The following is a 22,326-nucleotide window of genomic DNA, read 5'->3' on the forward strand; positions in this document are numbered from 1 at the left end:
ATGAGAAGCATTTGGGGTTAGGTGTCTTGCTCAGGGACACTTCGACACACCCAGGGCAGAATCGAACCGGCAACCCTCCGAGTGCCAGTGAACTGCTCTTGCCGCCTGAGCCAATGATATGACTGCTCTTACCGCCTGAGCCAATGAGACGACTGCTCTTACCGCCTGAGGCAATGTCTCCACCTCTTGAGCTTCTGTTCATGTAAAAATGTAGATGATGTAAAAAAGCTAAACAAAAGTAAAAAAAGGAACAAAAACTAAAAATGCTCAACCACTCCGCTCAGTTGCCAGTTAATGGGTTGATGTTGTGGTCAACTTAGTATTCAGCATTGCTAGTCCCCTTGGCCATAAAGAGGCTACAGTGATAGCCAGCAGACTAAGTAAATCCCCAGGAGGGAAATGAACCATGCTATCTCACAGATTAGAGATTACATACATTTACCAGTAAGGTTCACGGTGATAACCCCATACCTGGTCCCATCTCTTGCCATATGTCTGTTGTTTCTGAGAAGCAACTGGATTAAGCTTCCAGATCAAATCTGTGACACAGAAGTGCCACGTAACAAAGACAGACATCATGCAATCCAAAATTATAAATGTATAGAGAATAAAAAGAAAAAGAATTGATACTGTAATAGCCATGTCCGTTAAGCTCCGTTAAGTGTCTTGATTACACAGTTAAGTGAATGAAGCCGAATCAGATTGTAAACAGTCGCTTACTAAAAATATAACTCTCTTGTTGGAATATGAAAACGATTAAGACCAGTAAACAACTCAGCCAAGTTAAAATACATTGTTGTGAACACTTACTGCAATTTCCAGGTTTTAACAGCTATAAGAACTTTCAAAATACGTGTTAAATGTATAAAGTAGAAAGAATTTGAGGTAAAACTACAAGCGATCATTGTCATTTGCATTGCATATATAGTGTAGCCTAATGTGCGTATACATGCAATAGTCTGTTAGTTAGATGCAATATTCCGACTATTAGTCTTGGTTATGAGCTATTGTACTTTCACTACACAAGTAGCATGCATTTGCATGCATGACATGTGCGCTTATGCCGTTACACTTTATTATCTGCCAGTCCTCTTACCTATACTACGAGTTAGTTAGTCGAATGTCTGAAGAGACGCACGCACACCCGAAAAACAGCACAGGGCGCAGAGTCAAAAGGACACTTCCTGTAATGCTTAGACGTCGACATTTCACAGTAGAACCGTTAGAACAGTGATCCACAGGGATCGCTTGTTTCCGATGACGGCTCGATATGGCCGAAACGTCAACGCTGCTGTCAGATTAAAACGTTGATCTTTGAGCATTACAAGAAGTGTGCGAGCCCTTTGTTTTCACGACTTGCGCGAGCCCGCGCCATGCTTCTTCAGACGAGAGGCCCACCTGAGGTGGAGAGAAGTTCTCGCTGTCAAAGTGTGCTTCGCACTCAATTGAACGTAATAATTTACACTACAAAACTGGCAACCTGGCAGATTCTATTTCTAAATAAAGAAGTAAATTGGCTGAAAGGGATGAATAAGTGATGCTTACTGCGATGTTTTATAACAACCGAAAAAGGAGACACCTCTTACCTGCAGCAAGTAAACACTTATTACTGTTTTTACACCAGCCTGTTGCTGACTTTGGCCTTAGAAAACAGGTCAAAGACATTTACACCCACATCAGTTCCGTGGGTTTCACCTTTTAACACTTTTAGCACAGTGCCTTCAGTCTTCGCCTACTTCCTGTTACTTTCAAGCCGTGGTTCAAAAAACTCAAAAGTAGTTAAGCAAAGCCTATCATTAGCAAGTCATTAACAGATATCTTCAAATCTGTCAGTAATCACTGCAGAATTTCAAAACTAATTGCACAGGGATACCAAACATGAAATTACAAAGTTACTAAGAAAATACATAATGCAGAGCAAATATTTAAGGCACCTTTTCAAATATCCCAAGATCACCTGTTCAAGGAAGGAATGGTATCTCTATTTGTTCTATAAACCTTTTCAAGTACTGGGGATATGGCCATCCTGTAGGTTTTCACTCCAACCCTAAGAAAGCACACCTCATTCAACAGCTAGAGCAGGGCTGCCCAACCCTGTTCCTGGAGATCTACCATCCTGTAGGTTTTCACTCCAACCCTAACAAAGCGCACCTCATTCAACAGATAGAGCAGGGCTGCCCAACCTTGTTCCTGGAGATCTACCATCCTGTAGGTTTTCACTCCAACCCTAACAAAGCTCATCTCATTCAACAGCTAGAGCAGGGCTGCCCAACCCTGTTCCTGGAGATCAACCGTCCTGTAGGTTTTCACTCCAATTCTAACAAAGCACACCTCATTCAACAGCTAGAGCAGGGCTGCCCAACCCTGTTCCTGGAGATCTACCGTCCTGTAGGTTTTCACTCCAATTCTAACAAAGCGCACCTCATTCAACAGCTAGAGCAGGGCTGCCCAACCCTGTTCATGGAGATTTAACATAGCAGCCCAGTCAATTACATTACAGTTATTTATCTGACATTCATGGAAATACCTGTGTACGTGTGTGAGTGTGTGTGTGGGTGTGGTTTGTCATTTCAACAGACAATACTAAGCTGATAAAAGATATAGCTTTTGAATACGGTGGCTTGACTGCCAAGAACCTCTCATGACCTGCATGAGGTCTGTCAGAAACAGCACTCATCTTCTCTCGAGCTGCGGCCCCAGGCGTCTCTGACCTCGGGACACATTCTTGCACAGATAAATGCGTCCAGCTGCAAAGAATACAAGTAATTTTTTATTCATTTATACTTTCAACTCAACCGTGAAGTAAAATTAATTTCCCATCAAAGAAGGTCAGGTCTTACAGATTTAAGGACGCTGAATAACTAGGAGCCCTGTAGAGTACACCATACATGGCAGTATAAAGGTAGATACAGTGCTCTTTATCTATTATGCAACTCCATGGAGATAGCTCGCCCTGTTCTTTCAACACATTCTTTTATGAGACCAAACAAGTGTTGCTTTTCGTTATAAGTCTAGTGCTGTCATTAAATCCAACAAAAGCATGGCGACAAGAGAACATTTCAAACGTACACTATGAATAATCGAACATCACCGAGATTTGAACTATTATATCTGACAGGATCAATGGTACAATTTCTCTCCTGTGAATTGTGCCGGGCCTTTTTATTTTTTGAGGCATGAATTTGCACCAATCCACACCCTCAAACACCCCCTCTTCCTGTTCGCACTGCGCACATCTCCAGAAACGGAGATGGAAATACAAAACTTGGCACAAACAAGCACGCACAGCCCTGCACTGCTTCAATACAATATATGAATACCCCCTAGCAACAACATATTAATACCCCCTAGCAACAATATATTAATACCCTCTAGCAACAATATATTAATACCCCCTAGCAAAATCTGCACTTTCACTAGCATGGAGATTGTCCTAAAAGACATATTAATTAAATACATATGAGTAATATTTTTGTTTAATTGCAACAAATGCAACAGTTGATTAATCACTCTGATTAGTATGTTCATTGTAGCAGCTCTAATATACACATATTTGATCAAAGCACAGTATATTGTCAGCTCATGATACACAAAATAACTCAATAAAGAGTATGTCACCCTAAGTCATGTGAACTATAACAAAATATTGAATGAGGAAAAAAAAAAAGACTGTCACATAACATTGCTTTTAAAAAGGATAGGACACCAGTTCACTCAGAGTAAAGAACTTTCAAATTCTTGCAAAACTTGTGAGTCATTAGTGTTACTGAGGATTGTGTAGTAACTGTTCAGGAATCATCAAATGTCTGGTAAAAGGGATACTATAGGCCTATATTTTTTTCAGGTAAATAGATAAATGTATCATTAGACAGATTACACGCCATGGTAAACGCAGAGTTACTGCGTATTAGGCCATAAAAGTTCTATCTCTTATACAAGATATACTGTGTTCAACAGGCTGTTTCTCCTCAACTGGGACAAACTAATCACATCAAACGCTGCATTCCATACGCCCCAGAGACGTGTAATCAAGACCCTGCGAACAGGAAAGATACACCGGAACAGCCCGTGAACTCGGAGTTACACATCGGAGGGTTGGGTGTTATTTCACTGCTCTGGGTTGCTGAGAAGGAGGAAACTTGTGTCATTCAAAATGGTGGAAATATCAGAATGCACGAAGATAGGTAACAGTTTAAAAAAAGCCTGTTGTGTGTACTTCACTGTTCCCAAGGAATAGTTTACGCTCCAAAGATGCCCGGCAGTTTTCAGTGCTGAGAAAGAGCTAGCTAGATCCTTGCCAGCGGCCATGTTCCTGGTCGCTATTAAGTACAGTCCACTCCCGAACTCCCACAGCAGAGTTACAAGCTGCAGAGTTCATAATACTAATTGGCAATTCAGCTGATGCTTTTATCCAAAGTGACTTGCAGTTGATTAGACTACACGGGGGACAATCCCCCCTGGAGCAAAGCAGGGTTAAGGGCCTTGCTCAAGGGCCCAACAACGGCACGGATCTCATTGTGGGGCTTGAACCACAAACCTTCCAGGTCCCAGTTATGCACCTTAGTCTCGAGGCTACAGGCTGCCCCAGTGTTCATATGGAATAGAGAAAATGTGTTCTTTAACCTACTCTCGGCACATTTACGTAGGTTGCTTAGGTTCCTCAACGACTATCCACTATTTGCATTAGGAGTGGTTCTGCCGTGGTGCATTATGGGAAAGGACTGGTGCAGGATGTGTGGATGTCCATCTGCAGCTTCACGCATTCCAGCCACTCTTGTCAATATAACACCGCAGGATAATGGCCGAACACTATTATATTCAAAGTGATCTTATACTGGACTGAGGATGAAAGGCACTGTGGTCCCTAGGATCTGGGCAACCAGCCAACGGGTTTATTCCAATAGCCTATTCTTTTCCTCTTTTTTATTTTCTACTCCTAGCTCCACCCATCAAGAGAGGCTAGAAAAAGAGGCTTGAAAAAGAAGTGAATATCTCACAACAACAAGACTAGTGCTCTTTTTCAATCAAGGGTCAATTCACAGCACTTCCCTGTTCCACTTGATTCTACAATAAACTTTCTGGTTTCCAGTTCCTAGGTACAACTGATGGGGAAATCAAGAAAATGTGAATTAGGCAAATGTTACAGACGCGGAAGATGGGGAGAGGTGGACCAACAGGACGAACATTGATACGTCACCCTTTTCGGGAAATAAAGTACGTCTGCAAAGAATGCACTCGTGTTTCTTCAGGAGGAAGAAAAGTTAATGAGCTCCTAACTTCTACTTCTAGTGCCTAGAAGGAACATTTAACGGGTTGGAATGTCCTTAAAGATGGAAGGACCTCGATCAATGTCCGGGAGAGGAGGAAGGAAAAGAGAACAAGAGGTGAAGTATAAGCGATTGGAATGGGCCCAACATCTGACATCACTCTGTGCTCACACAAGGCATCTGGGCTTCCTGCTTCCCAGCGTGCACAGGGGAAAAGGTGGGTCATTAATCGTATAAATGAGGTCTGGGGTAAAATGAAACGAGGACACTATTTAAGGACATTACCTGAGGCAGGAGCCGTTAAGACCAAACAGGGATGCAGTACGTGCACCTCACAACAATCCCAAGCAAAATGTTTAAAAAATCTTTCGGAATGAGCAGCGAAGAAAGTCCCCAACCCTCACCACAAGACGGAAAGCAGATCAGTAAAGCAGGCCCTAGGCCCATATTAATAATCCAGTCAACATAGCTAAATGACACCGCTCACAATAAATGAAGTAGCAGCAGTACTCCGGTGGTGCTCACTCCTGGTCCTGGAGAGCTGCAGGGTGTGCTGGCTTTTGTTGTTACTCAGCACTTAATTGAAAAATTAAAGCAGTCGATTACACAGTTAACTCACCTCACCTGGTTTCTTGGGTCTGAATTGGTCGCTGATATTAAGATCAGCACACCCTGTGGCTCTCCAGGACCAGGAGTGAAGATCACTTCTTACTTAGATAACAAAGTGGAGTAGGCTTAATGTCCGATGATGTATCAATGCCACGTTCATTGCATAATCAGACCAATAATAGGAAACCCAATAACTTCTGGGCCACACCAGCCAACAATAGGGTCACTATTCATAATAGCTGTCCAGTAGTGTTACTTAAAATATGAATGGTCCCATATTATACACCTTTCCAGTGTTATTTTAGGTCTCGATCCAGCTTTGTGTGTCCATTCTCCATCCTCCAGTGGTTCTCATGTGCTCTACCAATAACAAGCTGTTTTGCTGACTGTGTCTTTACAGCTCATTGATATCCGTTCTGATTGACTGGCTAGCTGCAAGGAGCTGAATGCCGAAAGCTTGGATTTTGTTCTGGCTACAAGGTCGGCTGTATTGAAGCAAATGATTGAAATTTCCGAAGTCAGAACTTTGCGGAGATACGAACATCTCGTTTAAGCCATTGTCTTCATACAGATTTAGTGGATTTATTGGGGGACTGCGCCTCTTGATACTTTCACAGTGTTTTTATAGCATCCTCAACTCCTTTATAATCCACATAGCAAGATAAATTTCCTCAATTCATTTTCCACAATATAGGGCCTTTAAATCAGGACCTGACATGCGATATTTACACTATGCACTTAAAGAGATTTTCTTCACTCAGCACCAGACAAGGCCAGATGTTAAGATTTTAATGGTAAAACAGTGAATAGACACTTCATGAATATATTTTTTGTATTGTGTTTCAACCTTTTACATCTTTTATCCACTGCAAATGCCATCCATTACGAAATATTTTCTGTCTAAAGAATACATTTCCTCAAATGTATTGCCATTACAAGCTTTCTCCTGGGGCAATGCCTTCACTAAAATTTGCCCCGAAGGAGGATCTAGACTCTTAGAAATAGGGTTCTGAAAGGGTTTCTTGGCTTGACTCGATAGGGGAACCCTTTATTAGGTCTTTATGGAACCCATACGGCCATTTTGCCTGGCAAAGAACCCTTCAACTAGATTGGGTCCCTGTAACAAGATATGGAACCGCAGGGTTCTTATTGAAACCATTTTTTAGACCGTGAAAGAGTGAAATAGATGAAAGAATACACAATATGAAAGTGCCACTCTACCTGAAAAAAGCACAAATCACAAATATTTGATATGGAGAATGAAGTGTGCTTACGATACAAACATACCACAAGGTGTTGCCACAAAAATATCCAATAACCGAAAGGAACAAACATCTTAGGAATTATTGTGGCTTGTGGTATTTCCATTCAGTATTGAATAGATGATTCTGTCCATTCATGTGATAAACACAATTGTACTGGAGAAATGCCAGCAAAATTTGGTGGCCCTGTCAATGTTAGGAAGGAACTTATGTTAGTTATGTAGGTACTTGTGTTAGCTATCAGATGCATTTTTTCATATCTTAACAGTGGAATATGTTTTGTAACAAAAAGAGTTTGTTCCTGTATTTCATGTCAGGGAATGTAATTATTTATATAACAGGCAAAAAGCACAGCATAAACCTGTTTAAAATATATAATTTCCCTGGGCAATGTCAATGGTAAAATTAACTTTGGAGCAAAGTGCAAATTGTTAGACGTCTATTGACGTTAGAAATGTGACGTTTAATAAACGTATAGCGTTTACATTTAACGGACTTTGTATGGACACGTTTGCCTCAGTCTTGAAATAAATGTTGAGAGAATTCGCCTCGTGGTGTCCTTCAACGCTTGTTTGGAACACCAAAATACAAGCTTGCAATAGGCAGCGCTAAATAAACACGCAATGTTAAATGTCAAAGGTAGTTACAATGTCGGAAACGCAGACTATAAGTACGCAACGTTATTAACACGTGGGGAAATACAACTGTAGCATAAGAGTTAATGCATTTTCCGCATGCTGTCCGCCTACTGTATCTGTGCAAGTCTGTTCCCGTCTCCTTTTCCATCTCTGCAAGCTATAGGCAGTTTGATTTTACTTCTCTAAAATCTTTTGCAGACACGACTAGCATAGGCTGTGACACTGTCAACAAAAGGGGCGTAGTGTGCACATAGTTAAAAAGCTTGCTAATTACAAAGAGGTAGCGTATGTGCTCGAATTACAAATGAGAAAGTCGTGCTGTCATTTTGCGGCCACCGCGCGTCTAATGCATCTCTGTCTTTTAAGTAGGGAATAATGCAACAAAAAGTATCCATGTAGGCAGCGTACTAGAAAACGCCGACGTACAAAATGGCATTACTAATAACGATTCGAACTCTGAAATCAAAAATACTGCTGAATCGAGATCACACAGTACCGTCCCCGGCTATGTGTGTAGCCTTGATCCCTCCAGAGTTAACTAATTATTCCTTAGAACCTACCATGACTGCTGACAGCCACCTATTTGAGCTGCTAATTGATGCGATCGTGGGATATGTGTCTGTAAATATCCCAAGTGCTGAATCATTCCTTGAATGTTTCACCACATGATCCGACTATGTGTAGATGCTCAAGCTAACACGTTTAAAAAACGGCCATCGGTTCCCGTGAAAACGATGAAGCTGTGATATTTAACTTACGCCATTGGTATAAGAGCACTGAACCCTTTGGGGCTGGTAAAAATATTTGCTTTTAACATCCAATATCTACCAATGAGGTTAACCAAGGTCGCATAAAATATGGTATTCCTTATTCCAAATACGCTCACTCATATTAATGTCAATTTGCTATTCACTTCACTGGCCCATCTAACCTCGCATACTTTAGCCATAATTAGTCATACAGATATCCTTCTGTTTATAATTAGCCCACGCAACCTCATAAATATAGACTATTCAGTAAAGCTGACATAGTACAGCGTGCTCAGATTTTACCTTTATTTTCAAAATTACAAGTAAACGTAGCCTATCCAACAATGCAACTTTAAACTGAGTCTTGCAGTTGGGAGACCGCTGTTACCTCTCCTTGTTGCTGTTGGATGGTTCTTTGATTCTGTTGATCCTTCGTGGCTGTCATGATGAGATCTTGAAATTTGAACTTCTCCTGACGCCTTCCAACTCAGTGTATGATGCCTTCAAACGCTGCTCGGTTAGGGACTTGCCGATTCCACGCAGAGGGGAGGAATTTTGAACAGTGCTGCGCAAAGCACTGGACAGCCCGTTTCTAAATATTAAGAGGAGGCAGATCCAAGAATGTATCTCTCGCGTTTTTGCGCCGTCCACGAATCCGCGGAGATTTCTGAAGGTTACTGCTCACCTTCCGTAAAAGAAAAAAAGCGCATCACGGAGAGCCGTCAAGCCTTCACATGACGGTCTCATCCAAACAACAGGCAAATATATCCGTTTTCCCTTCTATTTCACTCTGTCTGAGGCAAGGAGAAGCGAGCACTCCGTATTCGTCTCTTGTATTTCCTAGCGATGTGCACATCTGGCCAAATTGGAAAAAAACAAAACAAAGCGGTCACATTAAGGGACAGAAAATAGACCGTGTGTTCTTCCAACAAAGGGGGTGGGCGAGTGGCGGGTTTGTAACTGCACAGCTAATGCAAGAGTTTTAAAGACAGTTGTGTCATGCATTGGTACTGTAGGAATAACTTATCATAGTAGCACGCATAATGTAAAATATTACTACGGAAAATAGTAGGATAAATGAAGACATTAAAGTATTTTGAGTCATATATACCACGACCATCGTCATCATCGTCATCGTCATCATCATCCTGAGTTGTTATTGTAGCCTTGTTTGCGCGTTGCTAAGTGGATTGACGCAAACCGTCAGTTGTCAGTAGCCAATGAGACCAACTATGGCCATGTCCAAGGTCCTGAAGCCATATCCGCCAAGACGGCATGTTGTCATCCACTAGGCAATGCAACGTTTCATAAATAAAGCCAAAATACATCTATACTCCTTTTTCAGTAAAAAAAATAATGAAAGCAAAAAATCAGGAGTCAGGAATGTATTTGTATTTGTATTTCCAACACAATACAAATATTTCACATTACATTGCATTGCATCTGACACAAAGAAACAATCAATCAATCAATCCATTTTTATTTGTATAGCGCTTTTAACAAAGGGCCTTTTCTCACAAAGAGGCTTTATGGAGAAACCGGGCCCCAAGAGTACGCCTAGGGTAACAGTGGCAAGGAAAAACAGTGGCAAGGAAAGTTTGAGCAGAACCTGACTCAGTAGGGGAACCCCGCTGGTTTGTAGAAAGTAAAAGTAGGTTTTAAAAGGAAAAACAGATGAAAAACAAAGCTCTTCCTTCCAATAGATTTCTGTGACATGAAACAGAAGTAGATGGAATCAAATCAAAGACCTTGCACTGATGGTGTCTAATAGGACTGCTTGCAGTTAAATTAATTTGGCCAATACCCCAAAATGACCTAATTTCCAGCTCATCGTGTTGACACCCCATACCCCAAAAGCTTAAACCCTAGAGTAAAAACATTCCAGACAAACATTAATTCATTCATTCACTATCCTAACCCGCTTATCCTGAACAGGGTCGCAGGGGGGCTGGAGCCTATCCCAGCATACATTGGGCGAAAGGCAGGAATACACCCTGGACAGGTCGCCAGTCCATCGCAGGGCACACACACCATTCACTCACATACTCATACCCACGGACGAAACGAAACAAAGAGATGAAGTTACTCAACACAGCAGCACATCGTAATAACTAAATAAAGAGATGAAGTTACTCATCTTGGACAGCATAGAGAACAGTTGCTGTGAATTCTGGCACCATTGTTCATCTTAACATAAATCCTACTTAACACGCAGTTGTGGCCCGAGCAACATCTTTCTTGGGTCTGGTCCAGGAAAAGAGGAAGTATCCAGTAAAAACATGAATCGCATTTTTACACCGCAGATGCGACAACAGCATCGAATCCAAATGATATTCACGGGTGAGCCTCACTTCATCGTGTGACGATGCTTACTTCCTAATCTCTCACAAGAGGCACCGCCAAGCTGTTTTGGACTAGCCGACGGAGTTTAAAGGAGAAATACATTATAGGGATGGCAAGAGTATGAAAATCCTGTTTTTCATCAACCTCAGTTTCGTCATTCTCCAAACTGAATGTGCTCCTGGAATTATGTCAGTATTGATTAATGGGGTCGATCAAAAGTTTGATCGCCTTTTGTGTGTTTTTTTTTTCAAAAAAAATGACTGTTAAATAACCAACAATAACATTGAAGTTGGCGGCACGGATGGTGCAGTGGGTAGCACTGCTGCCTCACAGTAAGGAGGTCCTGGGTTTGAATCCCCGTTGGCGGAGTTTGTATGTTCTCCCCATGTCTGCGTGGGTTTCCTCCCACAGTCCAAAGACATGCAGGTTAGGCTGATTGGAGAGTCTAAATTGCCCGTAAGTATGAGTGTGTGAGTGAATGGTGTGTGTGCCCTGCGATGGACTGGCGACCTGTCCAGGGTGTATTCCTGCCTTTCGCCCAATGTATGCTGGGACAGGCTCCAGCCCCCCTGCGACCCTGTTCAGGATAAGCGGGTTAGGATAATGAATGAACATTGAAGTCAATTTTGCCCAGGAAGTTGTTGTCATTGCCCACACACAGTATTGGGTATACAGTAGCACTCATAAGAAAAAAAAACCCAACAGCAAACCGGAAGAGGTTTCAGTGATTTACTTCAAAGGGCAAACTGCAAAAAACATGTCAAAGTCCATCATGCTATGCAGTGTGATGTAGAATTTATGAAAAGGAAAGTTATAAATGGAATTACAGCTCTGAGATCAAAGTTGGAGCCGGGGGCTGCTTGTCATCAATCCTGCAGGAGGTTATTGCTTTGGTGACCAGCGGGGGGTTCAGAAATAACTGGGCCAGGTAACCAGAACGTGGTAGAGTGAAATCGCTGTTGTAATTCGAATGCAATAAGTCTGGTCTGCTCCATAGTTTCAGCTGTATTTGGTGGGAAATCACATTCAGGTTTTGGTTTTCACAAACAGAAGAGACGGAAAGTTTAGGAAAGATGAAACCACAATGTTTATCGAAGCATTTCATTTCTCACGCACTTATTGCACAGTACAGTGCATAGAACAAAGGCTTACGCTGTCAGTTGTGAATGTTGTGCATGTGCACGACTGTTGTCTGTCCTGGTCCCACGGTGGTGGAATGACCTCCCGGTGGATGTCAGAACGGCAGAGTCTCTGACCTCATCTCTTCAGGCTACACCTTTCCCTCCCTAACTCACCCCCATGATTAGCCTTATATATGACATAGACTGTAATGGCACTTATATAGTTGTATAGATATTGTTGTTTTTTGTATTAGCTATTGTATTGTTGTACTCAGGGTACACTAGCTGCCAACTGTGGTATGCTAGTTTGAAAGTTGATGTATTCTTCAAGGGTTCCGATTATATCTGTATGGTTACACTAGGACTCGGAACTGTACTGTCCTCTCAGGTCCTCTTCGCACTTATACTTGTGTTTGATTTGCACTTCGTTGTACGTCGCTCTGGATAAGAGCGTCTGCTAAATGCCATCTAATGTAATGAAATGTAGTGTAAATGTACGTGGAGTATATCTGATAATATAGGACAGCTGGGAAGAGCAATTAATACAGCAGGGAGCTGCATGATAACCCTTACACAACAAAAATACATACAGTATGGAGATCCAGTATATAAACATTCTTGATTGTCCATTGGTTGTGACAACGGAAGGTTGTTCTTTCAATATGTTCAGCTTGTGCATACAAGCATACAATGGCATGCTGATATACCACTGCCTTGTTTTTGAATTGGGATTCATCTGTACACAGCCTGTTCAAAATGTATTAAGAAAAATGGTAATGTGTTGAGGTGTACTTAAAATATATATGACATGCATCCATATATCGTAATCTATAATTCAGTGCCATAATTATCAGTTAAATTATGAATATTTGACAGCTTTGGCAGATTTCAGCTCTGTTATCACGGAAGTGTGGCACTCCATCAGTCTTAAATGAACGATGGTCATGAATAACAAATCAGGTAATGATTTATTACCAGGATGAGATAAAGCAACTAAGACCTGGGACAGACCCGCTGAGAAGGAAGAGAGAGACAGAGAGAAAAAAGAGAGATAGACAGAGAAAGAGAGAAAAAGAGAAAGAGAGAGACAGAGAAAGAGTGAGAGCGAGAGAGAGAGAGAGAGAGAGAGAGAGAGAGAGAGAGAGAGAGAGAGAGAGAGAGAGAGAGAGAGAGAGCAAAGAGTAACATGCATAATATTAAAGTGGTTTGGGGAGATGCTGCTTTTGTAAAGTAAAGATTCTAGTTTCTTAGTCGTTTAGCCGGAGGCAGTTTACTGTACGCATTCATTTCCACTTCAAAAAAGTTGAAAGATTTTACCTCTCTCTGAAAGTCGTTCAGCATTTTAAGAACATGGAGTAATTCGGGGTGACTGAATATGCATTGTGCACATGGTATTCAATGTGCACATAGTCACGGAACAACGAGGACTCAGTCAACATGTTAACATGTTAATACGACATCTGCGGGAGACACTTCCAACCTTAGCTCCGGCCTTTAGTTTGCTTCAGGGGGCTGTAAAGCGTTTTTCTGCCTTTTTAATGCCTACTGCAACCATTTTGGACATCAAAAAGAAAATGTGTGGTATAACTTCTGTTTTTCAAAGGAGTAGCTCCCGGCGAGGTTTCATCACAAGCGCCAAACGGCCAGCCGCAGCCCCTGTCTGTAATCGCTGAAAGAGAGCGTGCATAATTGCTTTAACGGTTTTTCTCGGGATATGAATTCGGTATGCACGCCCAGTCTTTAAACGCACGGTGGAATCCGACGGTTCGCAAACTCCTGTCACGTACTGCCTACATATCAATTTATCTTATTTCTCCGTTTTTTTAAATGTGCATTTATCGCACTTGCCGCATCACATCATTCATCATTTTTTTCTATATGATTTATCTGTGCTCAGCGTATTCATATGCATTACTTTTGTGCACTTCTTTTATTTGGCCAGGGGTGTGGCAGTCTGTTTTAATACATCACTATCCATAGATACCACACAATAAAACAGGAGAGAGAACATATTCATTTGATAGCATGTAAATGCATTGCAGTGGACTTTACCTAGGAGCACTAACTCCTAATCTGGGGGGGGGGGGGGGGGGGTGTAATCATGAATTACGGTATCATGAATTAGGATTAGCCTACTGAGTTAGCTGGACAACAAGCCCCAAACCCTTCCAAGACTGGAACATGGACTGAAGTAGAAACAGCTGTTCCGGGTTTTACGTGCTGTTATGAGTTATTCTTTAATTATAGTCACTCATTAATCTTGCTTTGTGCTACACCCCCACTGTTCTTCACACTTAAGATATGCGTCGGTTTGTATCTAAATATGTCGGCGTTGATTTAAAATGTTTGTGTTTAAATCATTGTGTTGGAATGGAGTTAGAAAAGTTGGAAATTGTCTATTTACAGATTAGCACAAATATAAACTGAACTGCTAATTCCAGACATTTTGAACTCATCATATTGTCAGTTACACTGTGCCTGTGGAGGAAATGTGTGCCTCAACGGTCCCTGACGCTTGTGTCACAGTTAATCCCAAAAAACATGCAGGTACGATGAGGACCGGCAGGTGTAAAATTTACTGAATACATTCTGCTTAATCTGATATAACAGCATTCATATACACTCACCGAGCATTTTATTAGGAACATTTTCACTTTATTACACCTACTTATTCATCCATCCATCCATCCATCCATTATCTGAACCCGCTTATCCTGATCAGGGTCGCAGGGGGGCTGGAGCCTATCCCAGCATACATTGGGCGAAAGGCAGGAATACACCCTGGACAGGTCGCCAGTCTATCACAGGGCACACACACCATTCACTCACTCACACACTCATACCTATGGGCAATTTAGACTCTCCAATCAGCCTAACTTGCATGTCTTTGGACTGTGGGAGGAAACCGGAGTACCCGGAGGAAACCCACGCAGACACAGGGAGAACATGCAAACTCCGCACAGAGAGGCCCCGGCTGACGGGGATTCGAACCCAGGACCTCCTTGCTGTGAGGCGGCAGTGCTACCCACTGCACCATCCGTGCCGCCATCCTACTTATTCATGCGATTATCAAATCAGCTTATCATGTGGCAGCAGTGCAATGCATACAATCATGTAGAAAATTTGATCTAAGTGACTTTAACCTTGGAATGATCATTGGTGGCAGACAGGGTGCGTATCTCAGAGACTGCTGATCTCCTGGGATTTTCACGCACACTAGTCTAGAATGGTGCAAAAAATATATTTAAAAATCCAGTGAGCAGCAGTTCTGCAGATAGAAACGCATTGTTAATGAGAGACATCAGAGGAGAATGGCCAGACTGGTCAAAGCTGACAGGAAGGTGACAGTAACGCAAATAAGCACACATTACAACAGTGGCACACAATGCATCATGACTCTGAGTGGAAGTCTACAGCAGTAGAAGTCCAATAAATAAGTCCAATAAAAACCAAATAAAGTTCTCACTAAGTGTATATATAAATGCCCTGAGTTAATCCACAGGGATTAACTCCATAAGCGACATGGGGCGACATGGCTCAGGCAGTAAGAGCAGTCGTCTGGCAGTCGGAGGGTTGCCAGGTCGATCCCCCGCCCGGGCTGTGTCGAAGTGTCCCTGAGCAAGACACCTAACCCCTAAATGCTCCTGACGAGCTGATCAGTGCCTTGCATGGCAGCCAATCGCCGTCGGTGTGCGAGTGTGTGTATGAATGGGTGAATGAGAAGCATCAATTGTATAGCGCTTTGGATAAAGGCGCTATATAAATGCCAACCATAAGAGTTGAGTTAACAATAATGTATAACAATGCTAACAATGACATATACAATGTTCATCATCCATGTCATCATAATAAATGTTCATCAGTGTTAAAAAGCTATATGATAAGATCATTTATAAACACCCTTTGTTTTAGGCACCTACACAATTATTAGTGTAGCCAGAATAATATCAGAGCAGTGGTTGAGGCCTTGAGCAAGGCCCTTAACCCCGCATTGCTCCAGGGGGGGATTGGCCCCTGCTTAGTCTAATCAACTGTAAGTCACTTCGGATAAAAAGTGTCAGCTAATCCACTGTAATCCAATGCGATCTGTAAGGATCATGTAAGGATTGAATAATTAAATAATTATATTCAGTGTTCATCCAATACTCATTAAACAGATATAAATTATTATATTAGATCATTACTGTCTATGTTACAGTCTGTCAGGTGCCCATTGGATGGATTTCTAGAAATAGAATAGATAATTATGTCCAGGGTTAATGTACCCAGTCTATTACGTATGTATGAAGGTCAAATTTATAATTATGGAATGTATGCAAACATTATAAGATATTTCTGTGAGAATGAATTGTATGTTCTTGATGTTAATTATATGAATAAGCCGTTATTGCAAATATAAAAATATAACAGAGTATCCTCACCTCATGCATATCAGTACCAATTTAAGGCAGATTGTTGAAATTTTTCGTTGGGGCACACTTTCCAATAAGGCACATGAATTAGTCTTAACATATGTAGTTGTTAACATTAATTAATTGACATACAAGTACATTGATTAAGCATTAAATTCACTTTTTAGTAGTTCATGTATTTGTTTACTACCAATGTATTCATTACATGAATATGTCTGCCAAATGCCATTAATATATACATTAGCAAACCATCATATAAACTTAAAATTCATTAACCATTGACAAATACATGAACAGTTTTTTCATTAAAATATGACTATATCATGTCAATATAACGAACAGTTAATGCCAATTCATGTTAGCTTATTGTAAAGCTTATTATACGCATTTGATGTCTAGGGCTGCCTGTAGCGTAGTGGTTAAGGTACACTGGGACCCGCAAGGTTGGTGGTTCGATCCCCGGTGTAGCCACAATAAGATCCGCACAGCCAGGCCCTTAACCCTGCATTGCTCCAGGGGAGGACTGTCTCCTGCTTAGTCTAATCAACTGTACGTCACTCTTCGGCCGCCAGGCAGCGGCAGACGACCCTCTCTCAGCATGCGTTTATCTCACGTACGACCCACTCCCGGGAGACAATAAACAGCCACAGGAAATGAGAGCGGCCTTGAGTTTTTCTCATCTGCGAAAATGTCAACACATCTCAGGGGGGACCAGTGTCCAGTTTGTGACAGAGACTGAACGGCGGTCCAGATGCACTCGGAATAGCCGCAATGCTTTAAAGGGTGGCACAGACAAACGGCAGCACGGTTTTCCGATGACCATTCCTCAGACTTCCTCGGCTTTTGTGATCGATCGTCTCAATTACAGTACGGACACCGGGAATGTTCAGGGGAACCCCTACTGTAACAGAATGAAAGGTCCCTCCCTTCCCAAAACTATTCCACTGATGAAATTTCATCCTGAAGTACAAAACCTCCATCATTCTTATATATTTCAAGAATCTTAAACGAATATCTTTTTTCTTTTCTTTTTTTTTTTTTTTTAGAGAAACAAACTCTCATTGATTGTACAGATGGTGCCATATCTCTCATAAACTCGAACTTTTGCCTCATGAAAGTCATCTCAAAATAATTGTGAGATAATTATAATTTGGTATAACAGCTGATGCAGGGGCCTATCCGCCCTGGAGCAATGTGGGGTTAAAGGCCTTGTGCAAGGGTCCAACAGCTGTGCAGGTCTTATGGGGGCTTCACCAGCCAAAACCACAAACCTTCTGGGTCCCAGGCATGTACCATAACCACTAGTCTACAGGCTGCGCCAATGAAGAGACAACACCCATAATTCAGGAACAGAAAGGCCCAGTTTCACATTTTAATAGCTGACACGGCAGCAGGATAGGAGCTCTGGAGTGGGTGACCTGTAGCGTAGCGGTTAAGGTACATGACTGGGACACGCAAGGTCGGTGGTTCTAATCCCAGTGTAGCCACAATAAGATCCGCACAGCCGTTGGGCCCTTGAGCAAGGTCCTAAACCCTGCATTGCTCCAGGGGATGATTGTCTCCTGCTATGACTAATCAACTGTAGGTTGCTCCGGATAAGAGCGTCTGCCAAATGCCATTAATGTAATGTAATGAGTGAGCAGTAATAGAGCCAGAATTAGAGGGTGGGTGTGGCACACCCGTATGGCTAGCCATGGGAGATCTCCTGAGTATCCCAAACACAGACACCTACATCAGCCGAATTCACCAAAAGCATGGATTAACAAACGGCGAAAAGTAAGATTACGTCGTTTTCATAAAAAAAAATAAAAAAAAACATACATGTTTAACCCTTGTGTCGTCTTAAGGGTCAAAAATGACCCGCCACTTCGTTTAACAGCAGAGAAAACCCCCCTAAATGAAAACCCCCTCAAAGTTTGTGATGAGTAACAGGTTGTTTCTTCATGAAAAATAGATTTGGGGGTTAAAATTCAATTATGCCGCTTTATTTTAGGGGTTTAGTCATTTTTGACAAGGGGAGTATACAGAATGTTAAGACTACACAACCTGTTGAACCTGTTGAAGTATTGAATATTGAATATTTTAAAATGGTCTTGCTTTTCCTTAGTGCGCTAAGTGCGCTAAGTGTGACACTATTCGTCATGCACAATACCCATATGTATTATTGGCTAGCTCCACCCCAGGAGGTAAACAACAGATTTTTACAGACGTGTGACACCATTGTGTGAGTGTAAATGGTCAGCTTATAATGCTGTCAGTACATCATGCTAATTTGTCTCTCATTATGTGCGTACACTTTATTGGGTAACATATTTCCATAATGTCATAAAATGTAGAAATATGCATACTATACGTTTTCCTTCCACATTTGAAAATATTAGGTTGTTAGAATTAATGCAGCATGTATGGAGACAGGTTGTCATTTTGAATTTCATAATTGATCATTAAAACCACTACTAAAAATATGACTTTCACATAATTCATTATATAAGGTGCAAATATAGCACAGCCGCATTTTGTCATTGTACCAAGTCAGAAATATTAAAAACATATTACGCATGATTTTTTTTTTTTAATGGCCTCGTGATTTTAGAGGTTTTACATTTTCAAGCATATTATTAATCCAATTTAGGTGATAAGACACAATAGTTCAATAGTGACACGGTGTTTAATTAAGAAAGAGCTTACAGCATTAACATCAAGATATCTGCATTAAAAAACTACATCCATATCTAAGCCTTATTTTAACAATGTTGACTGGGTCAAAAATTTCTCATCAATTTGCAATGTTAATTTGTGCCTGTAATCCCCACTTCCTTGATTATACATACTATTTTCCACCATTTAAGAATATTGCATTATAAAGTTTTGTACTCTTGGGCAAAATTCACATCATGTTATACATCATGTGGTCAAATTCACACAGAGACATCACCAGGACAATATAACACTCTTCACCTCTGATGTGGTGTGATGATCAAATGTACAGTACTGTGCAAAAGTCTTAGGCACCTGTATAACATTCTGTACAGATAAGATTCTTTCAAAAATAATTCAATGATAGGTACGAAATAAACATACTATATATTTTATATAATTTTATATATATTACATTTGAGTAATTTGGCAGAATAGTTAAAAACTGAATCAAATCAATATTTTTTGTGACCACCCTTCGGCGTTAAAACTGCATCACTTCTCTGAGATAGCCAACAGCGTCCTGCAGTTCTATAAGACAATCAGCAGGGAGGTTGTTCCAAGCATGTTGGAGAACTTGCCACAGTTCTTCTGCAGAATTTGGTTGGCTCTTTGCTTCTGATTTCAGACAGCCTTGATCAAGTTTTTGTGTAAAAAGTTGTCAATTGTTTACAGTAATATGTTACTTTTTTTTCATTAAATACAAAAATGTCTCTGTAAAATTACCACCACACAAGTACATACTTATTGTGCATAATATATTAAATTTTTATATTCCTCCCAAACACAGGGATAAATAATCCTTGAGCCACGACAGCAATGCCAATCTACACTTCTTAATGAATGATCCTTGCTCAGGCTCCTGGTCAAAATCAGTACTCTTTAAATAATAATCAGCGCTATTAAATAATAATGGCCAGTGGCTATTTTAAACACTACAGGATATCTAGAGGGAGAGCCGGCACAGATCAGAAGCGCTCACTCACTGACAGCGCGTAGCCCATGGGGTGCAGGTCACGCAGAGGAACGGATACAGCAGAACTAATGGACTGACGTTCACCCAGGGAACCCGCTCGAAGACGGGATGAAACGCAAGTTTGAGCAGCAGTAGCGTCTGTGACAGGACGCATACCTGAGTGAAGAGGATCTTTCGGGGGAATTTTCGGGGAAAGGGCGGGGGGGGAGTTGACTTCAATGACGTCAAATGAGGAGGGGGACGTCAAACGTTTTATCGACATTTACATGATGCGTAAAAAAACCCCGTGAAATCTTGCTTTCCAGGAAGTGTAAGGGGGCAACATTGGCCCAGGCGGTAAGTGCAGTCATCTGGCAGTCGGAGGGTTGCCAGTTCAATCCCAATCCCGCCCTGGGCTGTGTCGAACGGTCCCTGAGCATGTCACCTAACCCCCAACTGTTCCTGACGAGCTGTCTGGTGCCTTCCATGGCAGCCAATCGCCGTTGGTGTGTGTCTGTGAATGGGCGAATGAGGAGCATTGGGTTGTACAACCGCTTTGGATAAAGGCGCAATATAAATGCAGACCATTGACCAAGTGTGAAAATACACAAGTATCACAATTTTATCATTAGTTTGGAGTATATACTTCAAGACATGGTTGTATGGTTATGACAAATTGATGAAATTGAGGAAAAAGTGACTTTCAGCTTGTCTTTAGTGCTACGTTTGAGAAAGCCAAAGGTGGACCCAGCACTTTATCTACAGGGCATAGTCTGCTCTCTTACAGACTGTTACAGACTGTTCTATGTACCGTGAAATACTGATCAACACTAGTTGTAATCTCAAGTTGATGATATGCCAAATAATGACACATAATACTTAATTCCCAATTCCAAATAATAATAATAATAATAAGGCCTTTAATTCTTCCATAAATTGTTCATCTTGTCACCGTTCAAATCAGTGACTGCCCTTGAATGTGACAGTTGCATTAGTGTACAAGATAATGTTAGCCAATCTCAAATCTCTTACATAAAATTTTTTTCAAATTCTAAAGGTTTCAGGGGGCAGACAATTTGTGTTGGCATATGGGAGCAGTTTGACATTGATGTATATTTCCTCAAAACTATCATTTTGTACACTGTCATTTGGTCCACATTGCTCAAGACTGGTCACAGGCTAGGTTCTGTGTGTCAGCTCTCGGGTCAAATACATAAGAAACAACAGAATACAAGGTTTTCTAGCCATGAATGTCAATAACTCTGTCAAACAAAATCTATTCATTTCTGCAGGATTAAAAAACTGGTTCAGTTCATGGCTTTTAGTAACACTAATACTTAAGCCCACACACTAAGGAAGCCAGGGAAGGAGTTGCTTCTTGCAGTTACACTATAGGATAAAGATGGCCTTTCTACTGTTAAACTATGGCACAGACCCAGTTAATTTCATGTGGTGAAATTGTATTGTTTTAGTTGACAAATCAAATTTCCATATAAATAAATCTTTCAATCTTTAAATAGGGCCATCTGTAGTGTTTAGACTACATTTCCAATGCACTACATGTCCAGCTTTGTGCATTTGGACTAAGATTTATAAAGGCATTTGTTCCTAGTTATAACACTCAGTGTCCAATTAAACTTGCTAAGCAACTCTAGGACTGCTTTTATCAAATGATACACATATCAGATACAGTATGTGTTACATAAAAAATCAAGTGTAACCAAGGCCATAATGAACCCATGGAATCAATTTAAGATGTCTAAGTCTTCAAAAAATATCCTTGCTAAATCAAGGATGGCGGCCTGTAGCGTAGTGGTTAAGGCAAATGACTGGGACACCCAAGGTCGGTGGTTCGAATCCCAGTGTAGCCACAATAAGACCCGCACAGCCGTTGGGCCCTTGAGCAAGGCCCTTAACCCTGCATTGCTCCAGGGGAGGATTGTCTCCTGCTTAGTGTAATCAACTGTACATCACTCTGGATAAGAGCGTCTGCCAAATGCCATTAATGTAATGTAATCAATAATCAAGAATAATATAATAATACAGTAATACAAAATCAAAACAAACGTGTGATGACATGAGATAAATAACACTAAATTCACATTCCTTTTGAGCCAAGGGCACAAGCAGGTTCACAATTAAATAAGTAATTAAAAAGAGCTTTACACCCCCTACCAATAGACGACAGAGAGACAGAGTGAGAGAGGGAACAGTGAGAGAGACAGTGAGAGAGACAGAGTGACAGAGAGACAGTGAGAGAGACAGAGAGAGAG

The 22,326-nt window shown here is 41.2% G+C and overlaps 1 protein-coding gene across 2 annotated transcripts in view; it reads right to left on the minus strand.

The window, feature by feature from the left end:
* LOC133123802 (inactive dipeptidyl peptidase 10-like) overlaps nucleotides 1-22,326 on the minus strand; it is a 136,967-nt gene that overhangs the window by 83,230 nt on the left and 31,411 nt on the right. The window contains exon 1 of one of the 2 annotated variants that reach the window (XM_061234371.1): nucleotides 8,914-9,359. The exons of the other annotated variant lie outside the window; for it this stretch is intronic. Coding sequence (XP_061090355.1) covers nucleotides 8,914-8,970 — 57 coding nt within the window. The 5' untranslated portion in view covers nucleotides 8,971-9,359. Of the gene's footprint in view, nucleotides 1-8,913; nucleotides 9,360-22,326 lie in introns of those variants that run through there. 2 annotated transcript variants of the gene reach the window in all.

The sequence above is a fragment of the Conger conger genome, chromosome 3, assembly GCF_963514075.1.
Source record: "Conger conger chromosome 3, fConCon1.1, whole genome shotgun sequence".
Classification (NCBI taxonomy): Eukaryota; Metazoa; Chordata; class Actinopteri; order Anguilliformes; family Congridae; genus Conger; species Conger conger.